Below are 17,326 nucleotides of genomic sequence, written 5' to 3'. Positions count from 1 at the left end.
CACCAGGTCGGATCTCCCCCCAGGCCTACGGTCACGAGAAGCTGTGATTCTCACCAGGTGTAGCGTGTCGGCCTTCTGGGTCTGCCTCATTCTGCTCTTCTGGGCCGCGATTCGGTTCTTCTCCCGTCTCATCACCCTCTTTGCATCATCTGAGGAACCCTGCGGAGAACACAGTACCACCAACCTTCAGCCTAGTGCGGAGAAGAACCAACAGCATTCAGTCTAGAACCAAGAACACCATTGAACCAACAGCATTCATTCTAGAACCGAGAACACCATGGAACCAACAGCATTCATTCTAGAACCGAGAAAACCATGGAACCAACAGCATTTGTCTAGAATCGAGAACACCATGGGTTATTTATATAGTTTGACCACAGGTAATTTCCCAAAGGTTGCTTCCTGGCCCCCTTGTCCTTATACGCCCCTGCCGCATTCAATTATATGCTAGTGTTTAGAACCAAGATAGAACCCGAGATGGAACCAAGACTGCTTTTGGGTGAATAAGGCCCATATATGGAAGGTAAAATATGCCTTGTTGTTGTAAAATGATTAAGGTCGTTATGGGATTTCACCTGAATAATAACGACGTGCCCCACCCAAATTACCTCGACATAGACAAATACTTTGGTTATTAACAGTTTGACAGTTTGAGACATAGGCGTTTTTTTTTTCGTTGTACCTGATGGCACACAGTTAGGGGTGTGGCTGAGATATGCCCTGGATTTCACACACACACACACACACACACACACACACACACACACACACACACACACACACACACACACACACACACACACACACACACACACACCCTGTTTCAGGTCCCAAACACCAGTAACTGTGACAGGCATCAGAATTACGGTGCACCCGCAAAGTGCTGACTCAACTGTAAAGCCACTAGCATAATGTGGGCCATTGAGGAGACACCAAGACATATCCCTCTCAATGCTTTCTCTCAATGATCTCACTTCAAAATAAGACATCATCTAGCTTGCATAACTTTAACAAAATCTCCACCTCAATGTTGCTTAAAGTGGTTCTCAGGAACTTCAGAAGATAAAGTCGGGCGCAGGAGACATAGCGCATGTCACAGGCATGTTGCATCGCACTGGGGTTTGGAAACATAATACAAGAATGTGGACATGAATGTGTGGGGAGATTTGAATAGGTTCGCACACACAGGCCCAGACCGGAGCTTCTGATCTGACAAGTTAGCACAAGTGACTCGGAGATGAGCCATAGGTCGCGTTATCAAAAAACCACATGACATCTCTGGCAGCATTCATTCATTCACAGATTCTCGTACTGCGTGCGTTCTGGGTCCCTGGCGCCTGTTGCTTTAGTCATAAACAACATCTCTGCAATCCCCGCTGTTTCCCCCATTCAGGCAAAATTTGAATATCAACCAATATGAACACCCTCAGACCCATGCAATAGCTGGTTTCTTCTGAGTGTGTGTAGCTTTCTTGCCACCCCCTCCCCCCAGGTTTAACTGTTCAAAAAGCCGAGCAGGTAAAGAAGGGTAGATTGAAAGGGGGAGAATAATTCATTCTACCCTCTCTCTCCTGGCGGGGGGCAGTGACGGAATATATAGAGAAAAAGAGAGAGAGAAACGCTACCGACTTACCGGTTGGCTGGCCGGTGAAGGAGACCTGTTGTAACTTGTGTCATTGCTGTCGGAGCCGTGAGCCATGCCGAGTGTGGCGTCTCCGATCCCGTCTCGCTCTGCACCGCTTCTGCTTTCACTTTGGCTGCAATGTGTCTGTGTGTGTTTGTGAGTGTGTTTGTGCGCGCGCGTCTGAGCATGCGTGTCTGTGTGTGAGGCTGCTCTGAGAGGAACCTTCTTTTCACTTTACCAGTGATGAATCTCTCTCGTTCTAACAACCCTCCTCTATTATTTGACTCTCACCCACACTCTCTCTATCCCCCCCCCGCCTCTCTCTCTCTCTCTCTCTCTCTCTCTCTCTCTCTCTCTCTCTCTCTCTCTCTCTCTCTCTCTCTCTCGCTCTCTCTCTCTCTCTCTCTCTCTCTCTCTCTCTCTCTCTCTCTCTCTCTCTCTCTCTCTCTCTCTCTCTCTCTCTCTCTCTCTCTCTCTCTCTCTCTCTCCCTCGACTGTGCCTAATTAGCTGGGTTTTCTTGTAAGATCCACGTTATGTCATTACCCCAGAAGTCATGTGTCCGGTGAGGTCTTTATGTTCACCTTGGTAACAATAAGGTGTTTGTAAACTCCCGACACAGAACCAAAACTCCCCGCTGCGTTTATCGTAAGACTGTGCAAACCCAGTCCATTTACTTTTATCATACAGTGTGTGGCAGAACACACACATTTGTGGATTGAGAAACAGTCCCAATTAAGGGATGTGTGTGTTTGATGATATTTGATTAATAAAGTTTTGATACTAAAACTTTATGTGGTTGCTTGTTTTTCTGTTTGACACTGAGTATATGTGTTGTATACTGTACGGTAATTAGTATGGATAGTTACAGTACAGGTTACTTGGATATTACAAAAAACTAAGCTAAAACAATATTCTCCCTTATTTTTTCTAAATGCACTCGAAGCAGTCGACCTATTTGTTGATTTGTATTCTCGCATGATTCTTGCACTTTTTGGTTGGGGTTGCCATAGTTCATTGGCCCTGGATAAAACCGTCAGCTGAATAAATGTAATGTAATTACCTCTTTCTGTTTTCAAGTTTCGACCAAATTCTCAATGGTCCATGTCTAGAGAGAGAGAGAGAGAGAGAGAGAGAGAGAGAGAGAGAGAGAGAGAGAGAGAGAGAGAGAGAGAGAGAGAGAGAGAGAGAGAGAGAGAGAGGGAATGGAGAAAAGGAGAAGCTGCGTGGATGACTGGGTTTTGAGTATTCAGAAGCACTTTGTGGGTTTTTTCTCCTTGCGCTTTCTGGTCTCTTGAATCTTGTGCACCAGCTGTGGTGTCCCGAACAGCTCGCCATCTGAAGAAGAGGAGGCAGGGGGGTTCCACCGACTGGCTGCCCACCTAGTGTCAGAAATCCCTCTGATTCACCAGCGCTCTCTGCCCATGCTTAACAGCGGAGGAAAGTGTGTGACCGCGACACAGTGTTCATGAGGGAAATGCATTGGCATTTAAGGAGAAGAGAGCGCTGGTGAAGAGGTTTCCGAGTAAGGCGAAAGGGGTAAAAGTAGGCTACGCAGAATACTGACCGTCGGAGGGGTAGATTTTATTTGAAAATAACCTGACCCTGCAGAAAAGCCCTTAACGTGAAAAACGTACGGTTTATTATCAAATAGAAAACTTTGAATAACAATCCATAATAACGGTAACTTATATATTATTATTATTATTTTGATTCATTGCATAGGCTATAGGCTTTGTGTGTGTGTGTGTGTGTGTGTGTGTGTGTGTGTGTGTGTGTGTGTGTGTGTGTGTGTGTGTGTGTGTGTGTGTGTGTGTGTGTGTGTGTGTGTGTGTGTGAGAGAGAGAGAGAGAGAGAGAGAGAGAGAGAGAGGAAGAGAGAGAGAGAGAGAGAGAGAGAGAGAGAGAGAGAGAGAGAGAGAGAGAGAGAGAGAGAGAGAGAGAGAGAGAGAGAGAGAGAGAATATGTGTGTTTGTGTGGGTGGGGGGACACCATTTATCCGTAGGGACTTACAGGAAATGAGACATCTCATTAGAATGAGCCTGTAACCTATAGAACTCAATGCCCTTTGGTATAGGTCTGCCAGCCCTTACACCGCGGGATGACATATATTTGCGTGTCTTTAAAATGGTGGTACCCATGCATGGTAAACTGAAGAAAAATATGAAATGAAATGGTTTTTTTTATTATTGTAAATATTATTAAATATTTGCCTCGCAAGAAGCCTGGTGTAGTATAAATGAACTATCAATAACGATAGGCCTATATAATATTTGATACATGCCCACACATGTCCACAATTATTTGTTCCCAAAATCTCTATTGGGATGATTTCCTCTGTCCCTAAACGTTGGAACAAGGTAGAATTAGTGGCACAAGACCGAGTCGATCGAATATAAAAAATAAAAGCTGAAAAGAAAAAGCGAAATCACGACGAAAACAGCTTCACTGGGCAGAACAGCCCTCCCACACAGAAACGTGTTTTGCGCTATAGCCGGAGTGTGCGGAGCTTGGCTGACGGACAGACGTTTCTGGTACTTGGCATTTAGAGTGCTCCAAAACCGTTGAATATGAAAAAATACATAAACAGAAACTCCTCAAATGGATCAACAGTCTTGATTCTGCCCAGAAAAACCTAATACAGAGAGTTGGAAATACAAGCTGCGTCTGTGTGCACGTGTGTGTGGTTGTGTGTGTGGGGGTGAGGATTTGGGGATAGTTTCGATAATTAATTCCCCTCATTCAGATGCATCTGTACATCGTGTAGGCGTTATAGTTAATGTTTGTTTTAGGTGCGTGCGTGTGTGTGCGTGTGTGTTTGTGTGTGTATGTGTGGGGGTGAGGATTATTTGGGGATATTAATCATTAATTCCGCTCATATGCATCTGTACGCGTCTACTAGTTAAGGTTTGTTTTATGTTCCTTGCCCCTAATATTGTTTAGACGAGATGGCCTGGATAATACTTAACTTAGGCTTAAACTTACTAATACACCAAGAAAATGTTTTTTTGTCGTGTAAGCAATGGATCACAACGACACGCACACTTTGACATTAATGTAGCCGTTTGAATGTGTGGGCTAAATGTAAGGCTGTACAAACCATACAAGCATGATGGCCATGTATTGAAGACCCAGCAAATATTAAACTGGGAGTTTTAAAGAGCTGCCTGTCACAGGGGACTTTAAAGGGGACTTTAAAAAATAATTATGCAGTCGAGATTTAATCATGTCGAGTGATTAAATTGTAAAAAGAGTATAAAATCAAAGCAACTCTGAAATTATTGTTAACCTCAACCTTTAAGTTATTTTTGTATTAGGCTATTATTAGCCTATATGCCTATGTTTCCCAAATACCTTTCCATGGGAAATAACATGCGTTTTAATATAAGAGATCAGAACCAGTATGCACAATCTTTGCTCCTTTTCGGTATTGAGGTGAAACATTAAAACATGTGAAACATTAATGCGTCAACACTGTCCACTTAGTTGAAAAAAAGTAAACTGCTGAGCTTAATGACAGTTGAATGGTAAACTAGGGACATCTAGTGGGTGGTTAAGGGAACTAGTTGGAGTAAATGTCATGCTTTTACACCCTTAACCAGTAGGAGATGCTGTTGGATGGGACGTTGAGCTTGCCATCGGCTATGTTGTAAGCGTTCAGAACATCAAAAGTAGTATGAAATAAGCCCCGTAATTACAATAAAGGTGGGATTCCCTATTAAATGTTGAGTGAATTAGAATCATTCATAAAAAGCAAGGCATTTACTGTAATATTTATAATTTTCAGCATTGAGGGGAAAGTAGGTCATGGCAATTGCATACTATTTAAGAACAGTATGGTGAACTAACGTTTAAAATTTAACTCCATTAAAAATGTAGATCGATTTTATCTTAAAAAGACTGAGTCCCGCTATATTGCCCAGGCTGCACTACAGCGTCTATTCACGGGCGCGAACCCACTACTGAGCGGCACGGGGGCTTTGACCTGCTCCGTTTCCGACCTGGGCCGATTCACCCCTCCTTAGACGACCTGGTAGTCCCGGGCTCCCCCAGGAGCACCATATCGATACCGAACTTAGCGCGGACACCCGATCGACATAGCCCACTGCAGCTCAGAACTCCTGAGCTCAAACGATCCGCCAGCCTCAGCCTCCCAGTAGCATGGATTACAGGCGCACGCCACTGCGCCCGGCGAGAGAGTACAGCGCTGGTAATGGTTTTGTCTTCGACAACCATGACGTCATCCCAACGCTCTCTCGCTCCATCTGGTGGTTAGATAATGATTCGCAGCTCGGGAGCGTTACAGCCCCCTTGTCAAATAGGCCTATATCTAGAATTAACGTGCCGATTTATGCCACAGCACGATCTTTATGTGTAGATTGAAATGGTAAATACATACCTTTTCCATGTGAAATGTGTTGCCGATTGCTATGATTGTCAGCAAACCGCACTCCATGCAGGTAACAGCTTCTCTCGGGATTTTGAGGTATCTCATTAATTAAGTAAAACAGCAGATTTTTTTTCAGAAGCAGAACTCTGTTTATGATTGGCTTAGCCTGAGGAGGTTTAGGCAACAACACCTCTGAAGAACAACGCTTTTAGCGGGCTTCAGGGGTTCATTATCGGAGATAACCCAGAGTAGGCTATTAAAATGAAGGCAGTTATGTTCAGCCATAGTGGATATTTCAGAGTGAGACCATCCTGATCTTGCGATTTCTGATTAGTTTCTCGCTTAACTGGCATGAACTCGCGAGATCATGTTCTCGCGAGGCATCGATGGAGTACTGACTGGGAACCTATAACTTTGTGCTATGAGTCAACCACCGTGGCCGCAACCAGAGCTATTTTGAGAGCCTTCTTTCTCTCTCTACAAAGATCCGGCCACAACAGTCAACTACGAAACTAGTTCGTTTTATTTCCTCAATGATTGTCTTCAGAAAACCAGGCAAAGGAATATAATCAATTTATTATGACGATTTGGTTCAAAATCCAGGTGGTTTCATTCAACCTCCAGACATTAATAGGCTATTATGGTCACGTAGCTATCATATTTAAATTGTATTTTTAGTTCCCACTGCTAATACTTGCTATGGATAAAAGGTGTTTATTGCATTTACTAAAAGTACACTTAGTATTTACCCTAAATGTCCAATGGTATCTGATCATTGTACTTTGTGAATATTATGCAAAATCGTGTGCTTGATCATTTTTGGGTGTAAAGAAGGACACAACTTCAGGCCACATAAAAAACACTGACTTTATATGGAGGATATTTTAATACATCCAACGTTTAGAGAAAAGTCAACAGTTCCACTTACACAAACCTTTCATAAAATGCATTTCACAAAACATGGAAACTAAAAACGTTAAGATCGGGGAACCAAGGACTTTAGAAAACGATATCAAAATTCTATCTGGTCGTCATCGTCGCGATACTTTCTTCTTGACGTCTGTGGATCTGTCAGCTTTAACTGCAGCGGAAGAAAGACAGACACATGGATTAGTATTCGACCAAATAGGAGTAAGACATGAGAGCTGATGTTCAACTTCTTCCAGCCACGATGTTAAACCGTTGAAACAAACCTCCGTTTAACAACGAGATCAAATGACTAAAATCATTTTAAATCCTGAAATAAAACAAACCACTACTCGCCATTAAAGATAAACAAACCCACGTTTCAGCAACACCAACCAGGCTTTAGAAAATCTTGAACTTTATTCATATTTATAAATGACCGGCTAAACGGAAATGGTGCATTTCAACACGTGGCCCAAAGTCAGTTTGAACTCAGAGCGGGCGGCAGTGAGGCTGGCAGAGCAGAGGGCCGGGCTGATGCCTCCCGCTAGAGGGAGTCCACGGGTCGTGAGTCGTGTGTTAGGGGGGGGGGGGGTTGTGGGGGTCAGGGCCGTACCTGCTCTGGGCCTTGGTCCACTTGAGGGCGTGTCGGGGCGGCAGGCTGGTGGTGGGGTGGTAGAAGGTGCAGCCCGCTCGCTTGCACTGGGTGGCGAAGCGGCACGGCTGTTGGGCACAACGACACCATGGCAACGCGTCAATGTCACACGGTGATGTGTCACATGTTGATGTGCGACATGTTGATGCGTCACACGATATGTCACACGGTGATGTGTCACATGTTGATGTGCGACATGTTGATGCGTCACACGATATGTCACACGGTGATGTGAGACCTGTTGATGTGCGACATGTCGATGTGCGACATGTCGATGTGCGACATGTTGATGTGCGACATGTTGATGTACAACCAGGTAACCGTGGTTACCTTGGGGTGATAGAAGGCACAGTCCATCTTCTTGCACTCTGGGAAGAAGCGACACACACTGCCAGACTGCGGGGCTGCTGCCGCTGTGGACACACACACACACACACACACACACAGACACACACACACACACACACACACACACACACACACACACACACACACACATTGACATGTCAGCCAATCACGTCAGCTCTTGGGATTTCAGCTTCAACAACAACTGCCCTTTCCAACTATGCTACCATGGCAGTGTCATTAATGCATTGTTCAACTGCCAAAGCGGGGGAACATAATTTATTTTATGTTATACAAATGTTGCATTTAATTGCATATACTTGCATCATCCTGTGAGCTCTCTGTTCATTATGATTACCCCCTTGTACTTCTCCTCCTCCTCTCCACTTCTCTCAGTCCGTGTACGAAAAAACTAATAATTACAGATCCTGGGTCTGCTTTATCTTCTTTGAATCTTCTCAACTCCTGAACTTGCTGAACTAGAAACTAAAAAACATTTTTTCCTGGGGTAAGGATAAAAGCTGATTTGGTCTCAGTGCGAAGGAGTGTGGGGATACGCGTGTGTGTGTGTGCGTGCGTGCGTGCGTGTGTGCGTGTACCTGGTCTGGGCGGGGGCAGGGGCGCGGCGGCCCGTCGGCTCACGTGGGTGAAGGGACAGTCGGGCTTTGTGCATTTGCCGTCGTATTTACAGTTGGGATGGACAAACAGACACTTCTCCCCGTATGTGCAGTTAGGGAAGGTCCTGCAAACAGGGCATAGAAGAAGGAGAAGAAGAAGGAGAAGAAGAAGACACTTGGTTAGACTTCACAGCTCAAACATGGAAACTCAACCATTTGTAATGTTGTTGTTGTCCTCCCCCGGCTACGTACTTGCACTGTGTGGTGGGGTGATGGTAGGGGCACTCGTCCCCACTCTTGCACACGGGCCAGAACCGGCATCGCTCCAGAACCTTCGCCCTCTTCTGGGGGACGGTGGCGCCGTCCTCGTCCTCTTCATCGTCCACCTCCATGCCGTCATCTGAGAGGAGGGGAGCAGAGAGAAAAGGAAGGGAGAGGAGAGGAGGGGAGTAGAGAGAAGAGGAGGGGAGAGGAGAGGAGAGGAGGGGAGTAGAGAGAAGAGGAGGGGAGAGGAGAGGAGAGGGGGGGAGAGGAGGGGAGTAGAGAGAAGAGGAGGGGAGAGGAGAGGAGGGGAGTAGAGAGAAGAGGAGGGGAGAGGAGAGGAGGGGTGAGGAGGAGGGGAGGGGAGTAGAGAGAAGAGGAGGGGAGGGGAGAGGAGAGGAGAGGAGAGGAGAGGGGGGGAGAGGAGGGGAGTAGAGAGTAGAGGAGGGGAGAGGAGAGGAGGGGTGAGGAGGAGGGGAGGGGAGGGGAGAGGAGAGGAGGGGAGTAGAGAGAAGAGGAGGGGTGAGGAGGAGGGGAGGGGAGTAGAGAGAAGAGGAGGGGAGGGGAGAGGAGAGGAGAGGAGAGGAGGGGAGAGGAGAGGAGACAGAGGGAGAGAAAGGGTAAAGAGGAGAGAGAGGAAAGGAGTAGATAGTAAAAGTAGGATGAGGAGTGTAAAATAGGACAGTAAAGGAGAGGAGGATAGAAGAGCAAAGGAGAAGAGGAGGAAAAGAGAGCAAAGGAAGAGAGGAGAAGCAAGAGGACAGGAGAATGGAGAAGAGAGGGAAGAGGAGTAGAGAAGGGGGAGGACAGGACAGTGAGGCGTGATGCATGTGGTAGTCTGAAGGGCAGACCTCAACAATTTAAAAGTTCAACCTCCTTAGGAAGGAGTAGCAACCCATATGAGGTACCGCCCCCACCCCTACCAGAAAGACAACCCAGCTGCCTTAAATACCGTCGGCCATGTTGAACCCCCCCCGGAGCCTACCGTCGGCCATGTTGAACCCGCCCTGGAGCCTACCGTCGGCCATGTTGAACCCGCCCCGGAGCCTACCGTCGGCCATGTTGAACCCGCCCTGGAGCCTACCGTCGGCCATGTTGAACCCGCTCTGAAGCCTACCGTCGGCCATGTTGAACCCGCCCTGGAGCCTACCGTCGGCCATGTTGAACCCGCCCTGGAGCCTCTGCAGGATGCTGCCCTTGGCCTGCAGGCCCAGCCGGGAGGAGACGGGGGGCGGCCGGGGGTTCTCCAGCTCCATGTCGCAGTCCGCCATGTTGCCCAGCGGGCTGGGCACGCCGTCCAGCGTCACGATGAACTTGGGGCTGCCGGACTCCGTCTCCTTGCTGAGAGCACAGAGCGGACAGGTGACCCGGGAGGAAGTGCTGACGGGACTCACGGCGGGGTGTGTGTGAGCGTGCGGCGGTGTGTGTTTTCGTGTGGACGTGCATGCGTGTGCCTGCATATTTGCGACTGTGTTTGTGTGTGCTTACTAGACGATGTGTGTGCGTGCCTGTGTGATGACGTGTGTGCCCGTGCCTGCCGGTGTGCATGCGTGACGTCGTGTGTGTGTGTGTGTGTGTGTGTGTGTGTGTGTGTGTGTGTGTGTGTGTGTGTGTGTGTGTGTGTGTGTGTGTGTGTGTGTGTGTGTGTGTGTGTGTGTGTGTGTGTGTGTGTGTGTGTGTGTGTGTGTGTGTGTGTGTGTGTGTGTGTGTACCTGGCCTGGACGGTGCGGGGTAACCCCGGTCTGACGAGGTCCCCGGTCTCCTGGAGCTGCAGCCGGCTCCGGACGGGCGTGTCCTGGAGCGCGGCCCGGCTCATGATGAAGGAGCGCGTGTCGAAGGCCTTGGTGTCGAAGGCCTTGGCGCCGTTGCCCCCGGTGACGGCCACATCTGCCATGACAACAGCAGCGACAACAACAACAACATCATCATCATAACGTGAGCTCGTGGACGAGTTTCGGAGAGATGGAGATATCCACCATCGACCAAGTGGCCGTCGAGCCGCGGGGACGGACCACCGCAACAATCGAATAAAAAAAAAAGACACGCGATTGTTCTTCAAGTTTAAATTAGACTCACTGGGGTTGGCCGGCTCCTTTGGGACACTGGAGACGTTCTGGGGCTGGTCCAACTGAAGGCGTGAAGCTAGAGACCTCGGCGGGGGCACTAGAGGAGAACAACAGAAGAGGAGATGAGGACCATCGGACCGGGCGGTTAGGATCTGATCCAGGGTCAATCGATTCAAAACGCTGCCGACTGAATTATATTTACAATACGTTTGGCGCATGCTTTTATGAGGCTTCTCTGCGTGACCACCTACTTTCTAAAAAGAAACAACTGCCCGGACAGAGTTTAGATTAGCTAAAGAATCAACACACACACACACACACACACACACACACACACACACACACACACACACACACACACACACACACACACACACACACACACACACACACACACACACACACACACACACACACACACACACACACACACACAAAGAGGGAACGAGAGCGACAGACGGAGAGAGACAGATACTGAGAGAGACAGAGTCCTCCGCGATGTGCGTTCTCAATCCAACACGAGCGCTGCAAACAGCACCGATCTAAGCAGCGGCTGCACATGTGCGTTCTATGGGGGCGGTTCCGGCAGGGACGCGTGGCCTACCCAGCGTCCGGGCGGGGGGCCCCTCGGTGGGGTTGTAGGAGGGGGCCTGGGGCGCCAGCGTCTGGAGGTGCTCCTGAACCAGCTGGATGGCCGCCGTCATCTCCTCGCTGTTCGCCAGGCGGGTCCGGGGGGCCACGGGCACCATCTGCCTCTGGGAGTCTGGGGAGAACCGGGGATCGGGTTCAGAGCCCAACAGGTTAAGCAATCCCTCTGACCCCCCCCCACACGCCCATCTTATGCAACTATTGTATGTTTTACGTCCTGGCATTTTAAAAATGGTACTGAGCATAGTGTAGCGTCTTGTCCTAGCTTTCGCGCTCGTCTACGGGGAACGGGTTAACCTAGTGATTGTTAGTGCTTGGCACTTGTTTCTACGAACATCCTTACCGTACCGACAGCGATATAGTGCAGTTTCTCTTTCTCATGACAAATGTACCTAATGTATGCCTCTTTGGATAAAAGCGTCTACGGTAGGAAGGGAACGGTACGAGGTGGGCGTTGATGTCAAAACAGATCAACTCCACGGTTATGAAAACACGGCGGTAAACGTTTGTGTCCTTCTCTTTAGTGCCTACAACTCCTCCACGAGGTGCCGCGACACGCATCGTGGTTGTTGAATAGCCAAGCCTCAGTGTGGACCTACTTGCGGTGAAGGCGGTGGTCTTGGTGATGGAGTCCTGGGCCTCGGAGATGGCCTTCAGGATCAGGTTCCTGTTGGCCTGCTTGCCCGGCGGCAGGGAGGGTCTGGAAGGGCATGGGTTGACGTTTACCTTCTGTCCACACGTCGTTGGACACTATTGCTCCATGCGAGTCAATAGGATGGTGATCGATCCAGGCGTGTGCGTGCGTGCGACTCACTTGCGCTCCGGTTTGGAGGGCAGGGACACGCGGCTGGACATGCTCCTGCCGGCGTAGCCCTTTTCTTCCTCCTCCTCCTCCTCCTCTTCCTCGACGTCGTCGCTGTCCTGCTTCTCGGCCCGTCGGTTGACCCAGCCCACGGAGCTCGCCACCGGCGCCTTGCGCTTGCGGGACATCTCCCCCTGGACAAAGATTAGATGATTAGAGGGTTTGTACAACAGCGTGCCGTGCATCATGGGGTCATCATGGGCCAATTGAGAGGACTCCAGAGCATTGTATGGAGGGGACTGGAGAGTTATACTGAATAAAAAGGTTAAAATACCGCAACCATGGCGAATGAAAACCTTGTTTTTCAGCATCTCACATGAGAATCATTGCAGGATTTTCAAACACAACAATCTCCCCAAAACGATAAAAAGTTTCCAGGATTAAATTACTAAACAACAACCAAAACAAACATAACGACAATGGACAAGCCCCGTGAATGGCTACTCGAATGACAGACATGCCCCGTGATTGGCTAATCGAATGACGGACACGCCCTATGATTGGCTAATCGAATGACAGACAAGCACTATGATTGGCTAATCGAATGACGGACATGCCCTATGATTGGCTAATCGAATGACGGACACGCCCTATGATTGGCTAATCAAATGACAGACAAGCACTATGATTGGCTAATCGAATGACGGACATGCCCTATGATTGGCTAATCAAATGACAGACAACCACTATGATTGGCTAATCGAATGACGGAATGCCCTATGATTGGCTAAACGAATGACGGAATGCCCTATGATTGGCTAAACAAATGACGGAATGCCCTATGATTGGCTAATCGAATGACGGACATGCCCTATGATTGGCTAACCTAGCCCCTACCTGGGTAAGCTCCTCTCTGCTGCTGGTCTCATAGCGCCCCACCCGGCTGGAGGCCGCCCTGGTGCTCCGCCCGCTGCCGCTGCGGCTGTCCTGGTGGTGGTGGTGGTGCCGGTGGCTGTCTCCGTGCTGCTGCCTCCCGCCTCCCCCCTGGTGGGCCGCGCCCTCGTCGGCGGACCGGCCCGAGGCCAGCCTCCCGCTGCCGTGGTGGGCGCCGGACTCGTCCGAGGACCGCCCCAGCCTCCCGCCGTGGTGGACGCTGGTCTCGTCTGAGGAGCGGCCCCCCGAGGCCAGCCTGCCGCCGCCGCCGCCGTGGGAGGGCCGGTAGAGGGGCGCGGTGGGCCGGCCGGAGGGGCCCCGCTGGCGGCCCTGAGGGGCCGACTCCGGGGGCGTGTCCTCGTCGATGAGGTCGTCATCGTCCATCTCGGGCTTGATGTCGAGGACGGCCTCCAAGGGGGGCTGCTCCATGAGGGGCTTCACGGCCGAGGTGAGGCGGGAGGAGGAGCTCGTCCTGGGGGGGGGGGGGGGGGGGGTTGGTTAATGAAGAGGTCGGGGGAAACAACAGGTTTGTGTTTCTCCTTTTTCTTTTGTCAGAGCATCTTCGTCATAGAGCGATGGATTCAGCAATGCATTCGATCGGGCGGAAAGTTGGTTAGGGTGCTTCTGACTGGGTTCGGGGCTGAACCCCTGTATCCTCGGCTCAATCCCCCTGTCCCCAGTTCAACCCCCCTGTCCCCAGTTCAATCCCCCTGTCCCCAGTTCAACCCCCCCTGTCCCCAGTTCAACCCCCCTGTCCCCAGTTCAACCCCCCTGTCCCCAGTTCAACCCCCCTGTGTCCCCAGTTCAACCCCCCTGTGTGCCCAGTTCAACCCCCCTGTCCCCAGTTCAACCCCCCTGTCCCCAGTTCAACCCCCCTGTCCCCAGTTCCACCCCCCTGTGTGCCCAGTTCAACCCCCGTGTCCTCAGCTGAACCAACCCCCTACCCGTCCTGCTCCACAAAGAGGCGCCTCTAGAGCCATTCCCTGGAAGTCCCTTTGGATGAAGGCCTCGGCCACACAGGGTAAAGGCCTGATTATGGTCCCACGTTCACGCAACGCATGGGGGTGACGGACCCCTTACGTCCTTGCGGACGCTCCACCGCAAGGGCCTGACGTGCGCCTCCCAAGAATTGTAACCTTCCATCGAGGCGACGCAGAGGCCAGGGCTGCGATTGGTCCGCTCACTAATACCAAACGCAGAACCATAAAGGTTCACTACTGCCATTTTCAGCCCTTCACAACACATTCTAAACAGAGTCACCACGGCTGGCCACTGACACTGGAAAGGAAGCAGCACATCGACCCAGCCCTACCTGTGCTCCTGGGCCGAGCTGGACACGCGCGTCTCGTTGCGGTCGGAGCGAGAGCTGGACACGGCCAGGGCCTTGGCGGGGTCTGCCCTCTTCTCACCGCCGGAGGTGGAGGAGGACTGCGTCTTCCCCGACACGGAGATGCTGTCCAGCTGCAGCTGAGACGACGCGGGGTCTGTGCGCACCGAGAGAACACACGGGTCAGCGAGGGAGAATTGAGATTCACCGGCGTCGGATTCAAGTGATTCTCACTATGTTTACATGCACCGATCATGTAAAGAACGTAGATCGGTTTATTCTTGGGGTATAGTAACAGGGACACCTTAATAAGTCTTGATTCAATCTTTCCATTTACTTTATCACATTAAACATGAGTGGCCATGTGAACACAGTAATCAACATAGAAATAATGTACTGGGATCACGGCATTGCTCTGTTTATCCATCTAAACTGTGTGAGTAAATATACTGACATTTGGGCAAACCTTTGCATCAGAGTTCACTTACCAACTGCCACGGATCTCAATTTCTCAAGGACACCATGTAACCTATAAAATAAATGTAAAAGTGCCATTTAGGTAAAACTAATATTACACTATTTTAAATACAATGAATAATCATTTACTGTTTCAATCATGTTTCTGCAGATCATGTGATCTGCAGTTGCATAAAATAAGTTGAAGTAAATGAGGGTGGGGGGGTCGTTCTTGAACAAAACTTTAAGAAGAACCCAACACCCGGGTGAAAGAGTCCCAAGACGTCGATACTTTAGCGGGGGAACCATCCAATTATTATCATCATGATCGTCGCTATTATTACCAGACTGTGAACTTGATCGTGTTGCCCCCTAGAAAGAGAGATAGGTCGTCCCCCATTTGCTGAGACGTCTTCTTGTTGGCAACCATCACCATGATGTAGTCAGGCAGCTCCTCGTCTGAGGGGAGAGACGGGGACACGGGGTCAAAGAGAAGCCTCAACAACACATGCAAACACGCAGTGGGTGTCGCAGAATGAAAGTCTGCGGTGCATTCGTTAACTTACCGATATACGCTCCCAGTTCTTGCAACTTGCCCTTTATGGCGGCCTGCAATGAAATAACAACACATGTTGGACAGGTTTGAAAACAATCTGGTCGCTTGACCAGTTATGGTGCTGCTGGCTCTGCTAATAGCTAGCGTGGTGCAGGCACCCTTATGAATGGGCAAGTGCTCATACCAATCAACAGTACGTCAAACATGAGTGGATCAATGAGATACTGTACACCAGGTAACAGAATCGGCTGTGGTGTGTGATAGGTGGGCGTGGATACGAAATCAACACATAACACTATAGCTAGTAGGCTAGCCATGGTCCAATCGTGCTATGCTAAGCTAACGTTTACTTACTCGGGCCTAGATGCAAAACAAGTAATTCAAGGGGGAAATCTCCTACTCACCCTTATTTTCTTGCTAATCTCCGTCCCAATTTCCATGATTGCGTTATCCTAAATTGAATACAGTATTAGGGTTAAAGAGTGGAGTTAAGTTGTTAGTAGTGTTGCCCAAATCAACACTCCGGTGAAACGTTAAACAGTGGTGCACCTTCTACGGATCTCTTCTAAGGACATTTCTCCCACAGGTCGTCAGTATGAAAATACTGCCACCTGGCGGTTTAAGTAGTCACCGTCCTATTTTACACAGATAGGACAGCGTCTGCTTAATCTATGTGGAATTATTAACTAGTTTATTGAAAAAACAATTAAATAGTTTGGCACTGCCTAGTCATGGAAATGTCTTTCAAATAAAGAGTAGGCTACATTTTTAATCAGAGGCAGCCTATATGTTTTTTTAAGGAATTTGTGTCCAAAACTACAAGTACAACATATACATCAGTTTGGCAGTTCCTAATGATGAGAAATTGATCTCACATATGCGGTCAGTTTTTATCAGAGTAAGCCTTTTTTCAATAATGTAATTGTGTGTCCACTAGATGGCAGAATACACCACTCCAATACCTGAAACTTTAGATCTGTTTAGAATTTGAAATAATTAAAACCACAGTTCAGATTGGCAACGATGGACTTCGAATAAAATGGTTCGTGTCGTTATTTGATAGCTTCTAGTCCAGGGGAACAGTGAAGGCCATTGGTAAAGATTTGGTATAATCAACAATGAGAACGTCCAGAATGCTCACCTAACATCACATGTCGTCAAGGGGGTACATGCTAGAGAAACATGGGTTGGAGGATGTATCGAATATGTGTCATGCAGCGGCGCGCCTCTGCTGAATTGTCAGCGCAACTGCAAAAAGAAAAAGTTTCTGCCAAGTTCAAGGCACATTTGCATATGATCTGGTCTCAGCAGACACCTTGACTCTGTTGGTTGTTATGCCATATTTGGAAGTTCAATCTGTACATTTTCCCCAAAAAACTCTCACCAGAAGTAACCTTTTTTTTTCACATTTTCTTCCGAGAGGGCATGCCCCAGGTCCCCCCTAGCGTTGCAAGGCTACTCACAGCACCACTGCTACAAAAAATCAAGGGGGAATCACTGTGTCATGTGTCAAATATGTTATTTAACCCCATGTCTCTTTAGCCTCTATGCCCTTGATAACATCTTACATTTACAATTACAGTTAGGGCATTTAGCAGACGCTTTTATCCTAAGTACAATTTCCTCCTCTTCATTAACAGAACATATGTGAACAGCAACGTATCAGTAAAATCAAAAATAATCGGATGCGTTATTATAATTCTAAGGAGATAGGTTCGCCACTGGGTTTTATAAAAGCAGCGT

At 48.9% G+C, this 17,326-nt stretch overlaps 2 protein-coding genes across 4 annotated transcripts in view; both read right to left on the bottom strand.

The window, feature by feature from the left end:
- Positions 1-6,346, bottom strand: part of batf (basic leucine zipper transcription factor, ATF-like) — an 11,878-nt gene extending 5,532 nt beyond the window's left edge. The window contains exons 1-2 of one of the 2 annotated variants that reach the window (XM_056581050.1): positions 6,021-6,346; positions 55-159 (exon numbers count right to left, since the gene is read on the bottom strand). In XM_056581050.1, coding sequence (XP_056437025.1) covers positions 55-159; positions 6,021-6,116 — 201 coding nt within the window. In that variant the 5' untranslated portion in view covers positions 6,117-6,346. Of the gene's footprint in view, positions 1-54; positions 160-1,633; positions 1,884-6,020 lie in introns of those variants that run through there. The other variant, XM_056581051.1, reaches the window with a different exon arrangement.
- A 388-nt stretch (positions 6,347-6,734) lies between these two features.
- Positions 6,735-16,159, bottom strand: LOC130374297 (zinc finger CCCH domain-containing protein 14-like). Of its 2 annotated transcripts, none has more exons than XM_056581000.1 (17): positions 15,988-16,159; positions 15,594-15,636; positions 15,372-15,486; positions 15,060-15,100; positions 14,557-14,728; positions 13,209-13,716; positions 12,324-12,505; positions 12,109-12,209; positions 11,466-11,624; positions 10,872-10,958; positions 10,508-10,691; positions 9,946-10,136; positions 8,787-8,934; positions 8,517-8,659; positions 7,903-7,985; positions 7,534-7,640; positions 6,735-7,092 (listed from the first exon to the last, which is right to left on the bottom strand). In XM_056581000.1, exons 1-17 carry the CDS (start codon positions 16,021-16,023, stop codon positions 7,089-7,091), a joined length of 2,304 nt encoding a protein of 767 aa, XP_056436975.1. In that variant the 5' UTR covers positions 16,024-16,159; the 3' UTR covers positions 6,735-7,088. The 2 variants fall into 2 exon arrangements, with proteins under 2 accessions (XP_056436975.1, XP_056436976.1); XM_056581001.1 differs by having other exon boundaries at positions 6,736-7,092; positions 10,508-10,682.
- Positions 16,160-17,326: the final 1,167 nt, after the last annotated feature.

Source organism: Gadus chalcogrammus, chromosome 21 (assembly GCF_026213295.1).
Source record: "Gadus chalcogrammus isolate NIFS_2021 chromosome 21, NIFS_Gcha_1.0, whole genome shotgun sequence".
Taxonomy (NCBI): domain Eukaryota; kingdom Metazoa; phylum Chordata; class Actinopteri; order Gadiformes; family Gadidae; genus Gadus; species Gadus chalcogrammus.
Note: the sequence above shows the minus strand (reverse complement) of the source record. Positions and strands in the feature narration are given on the sequence as shown.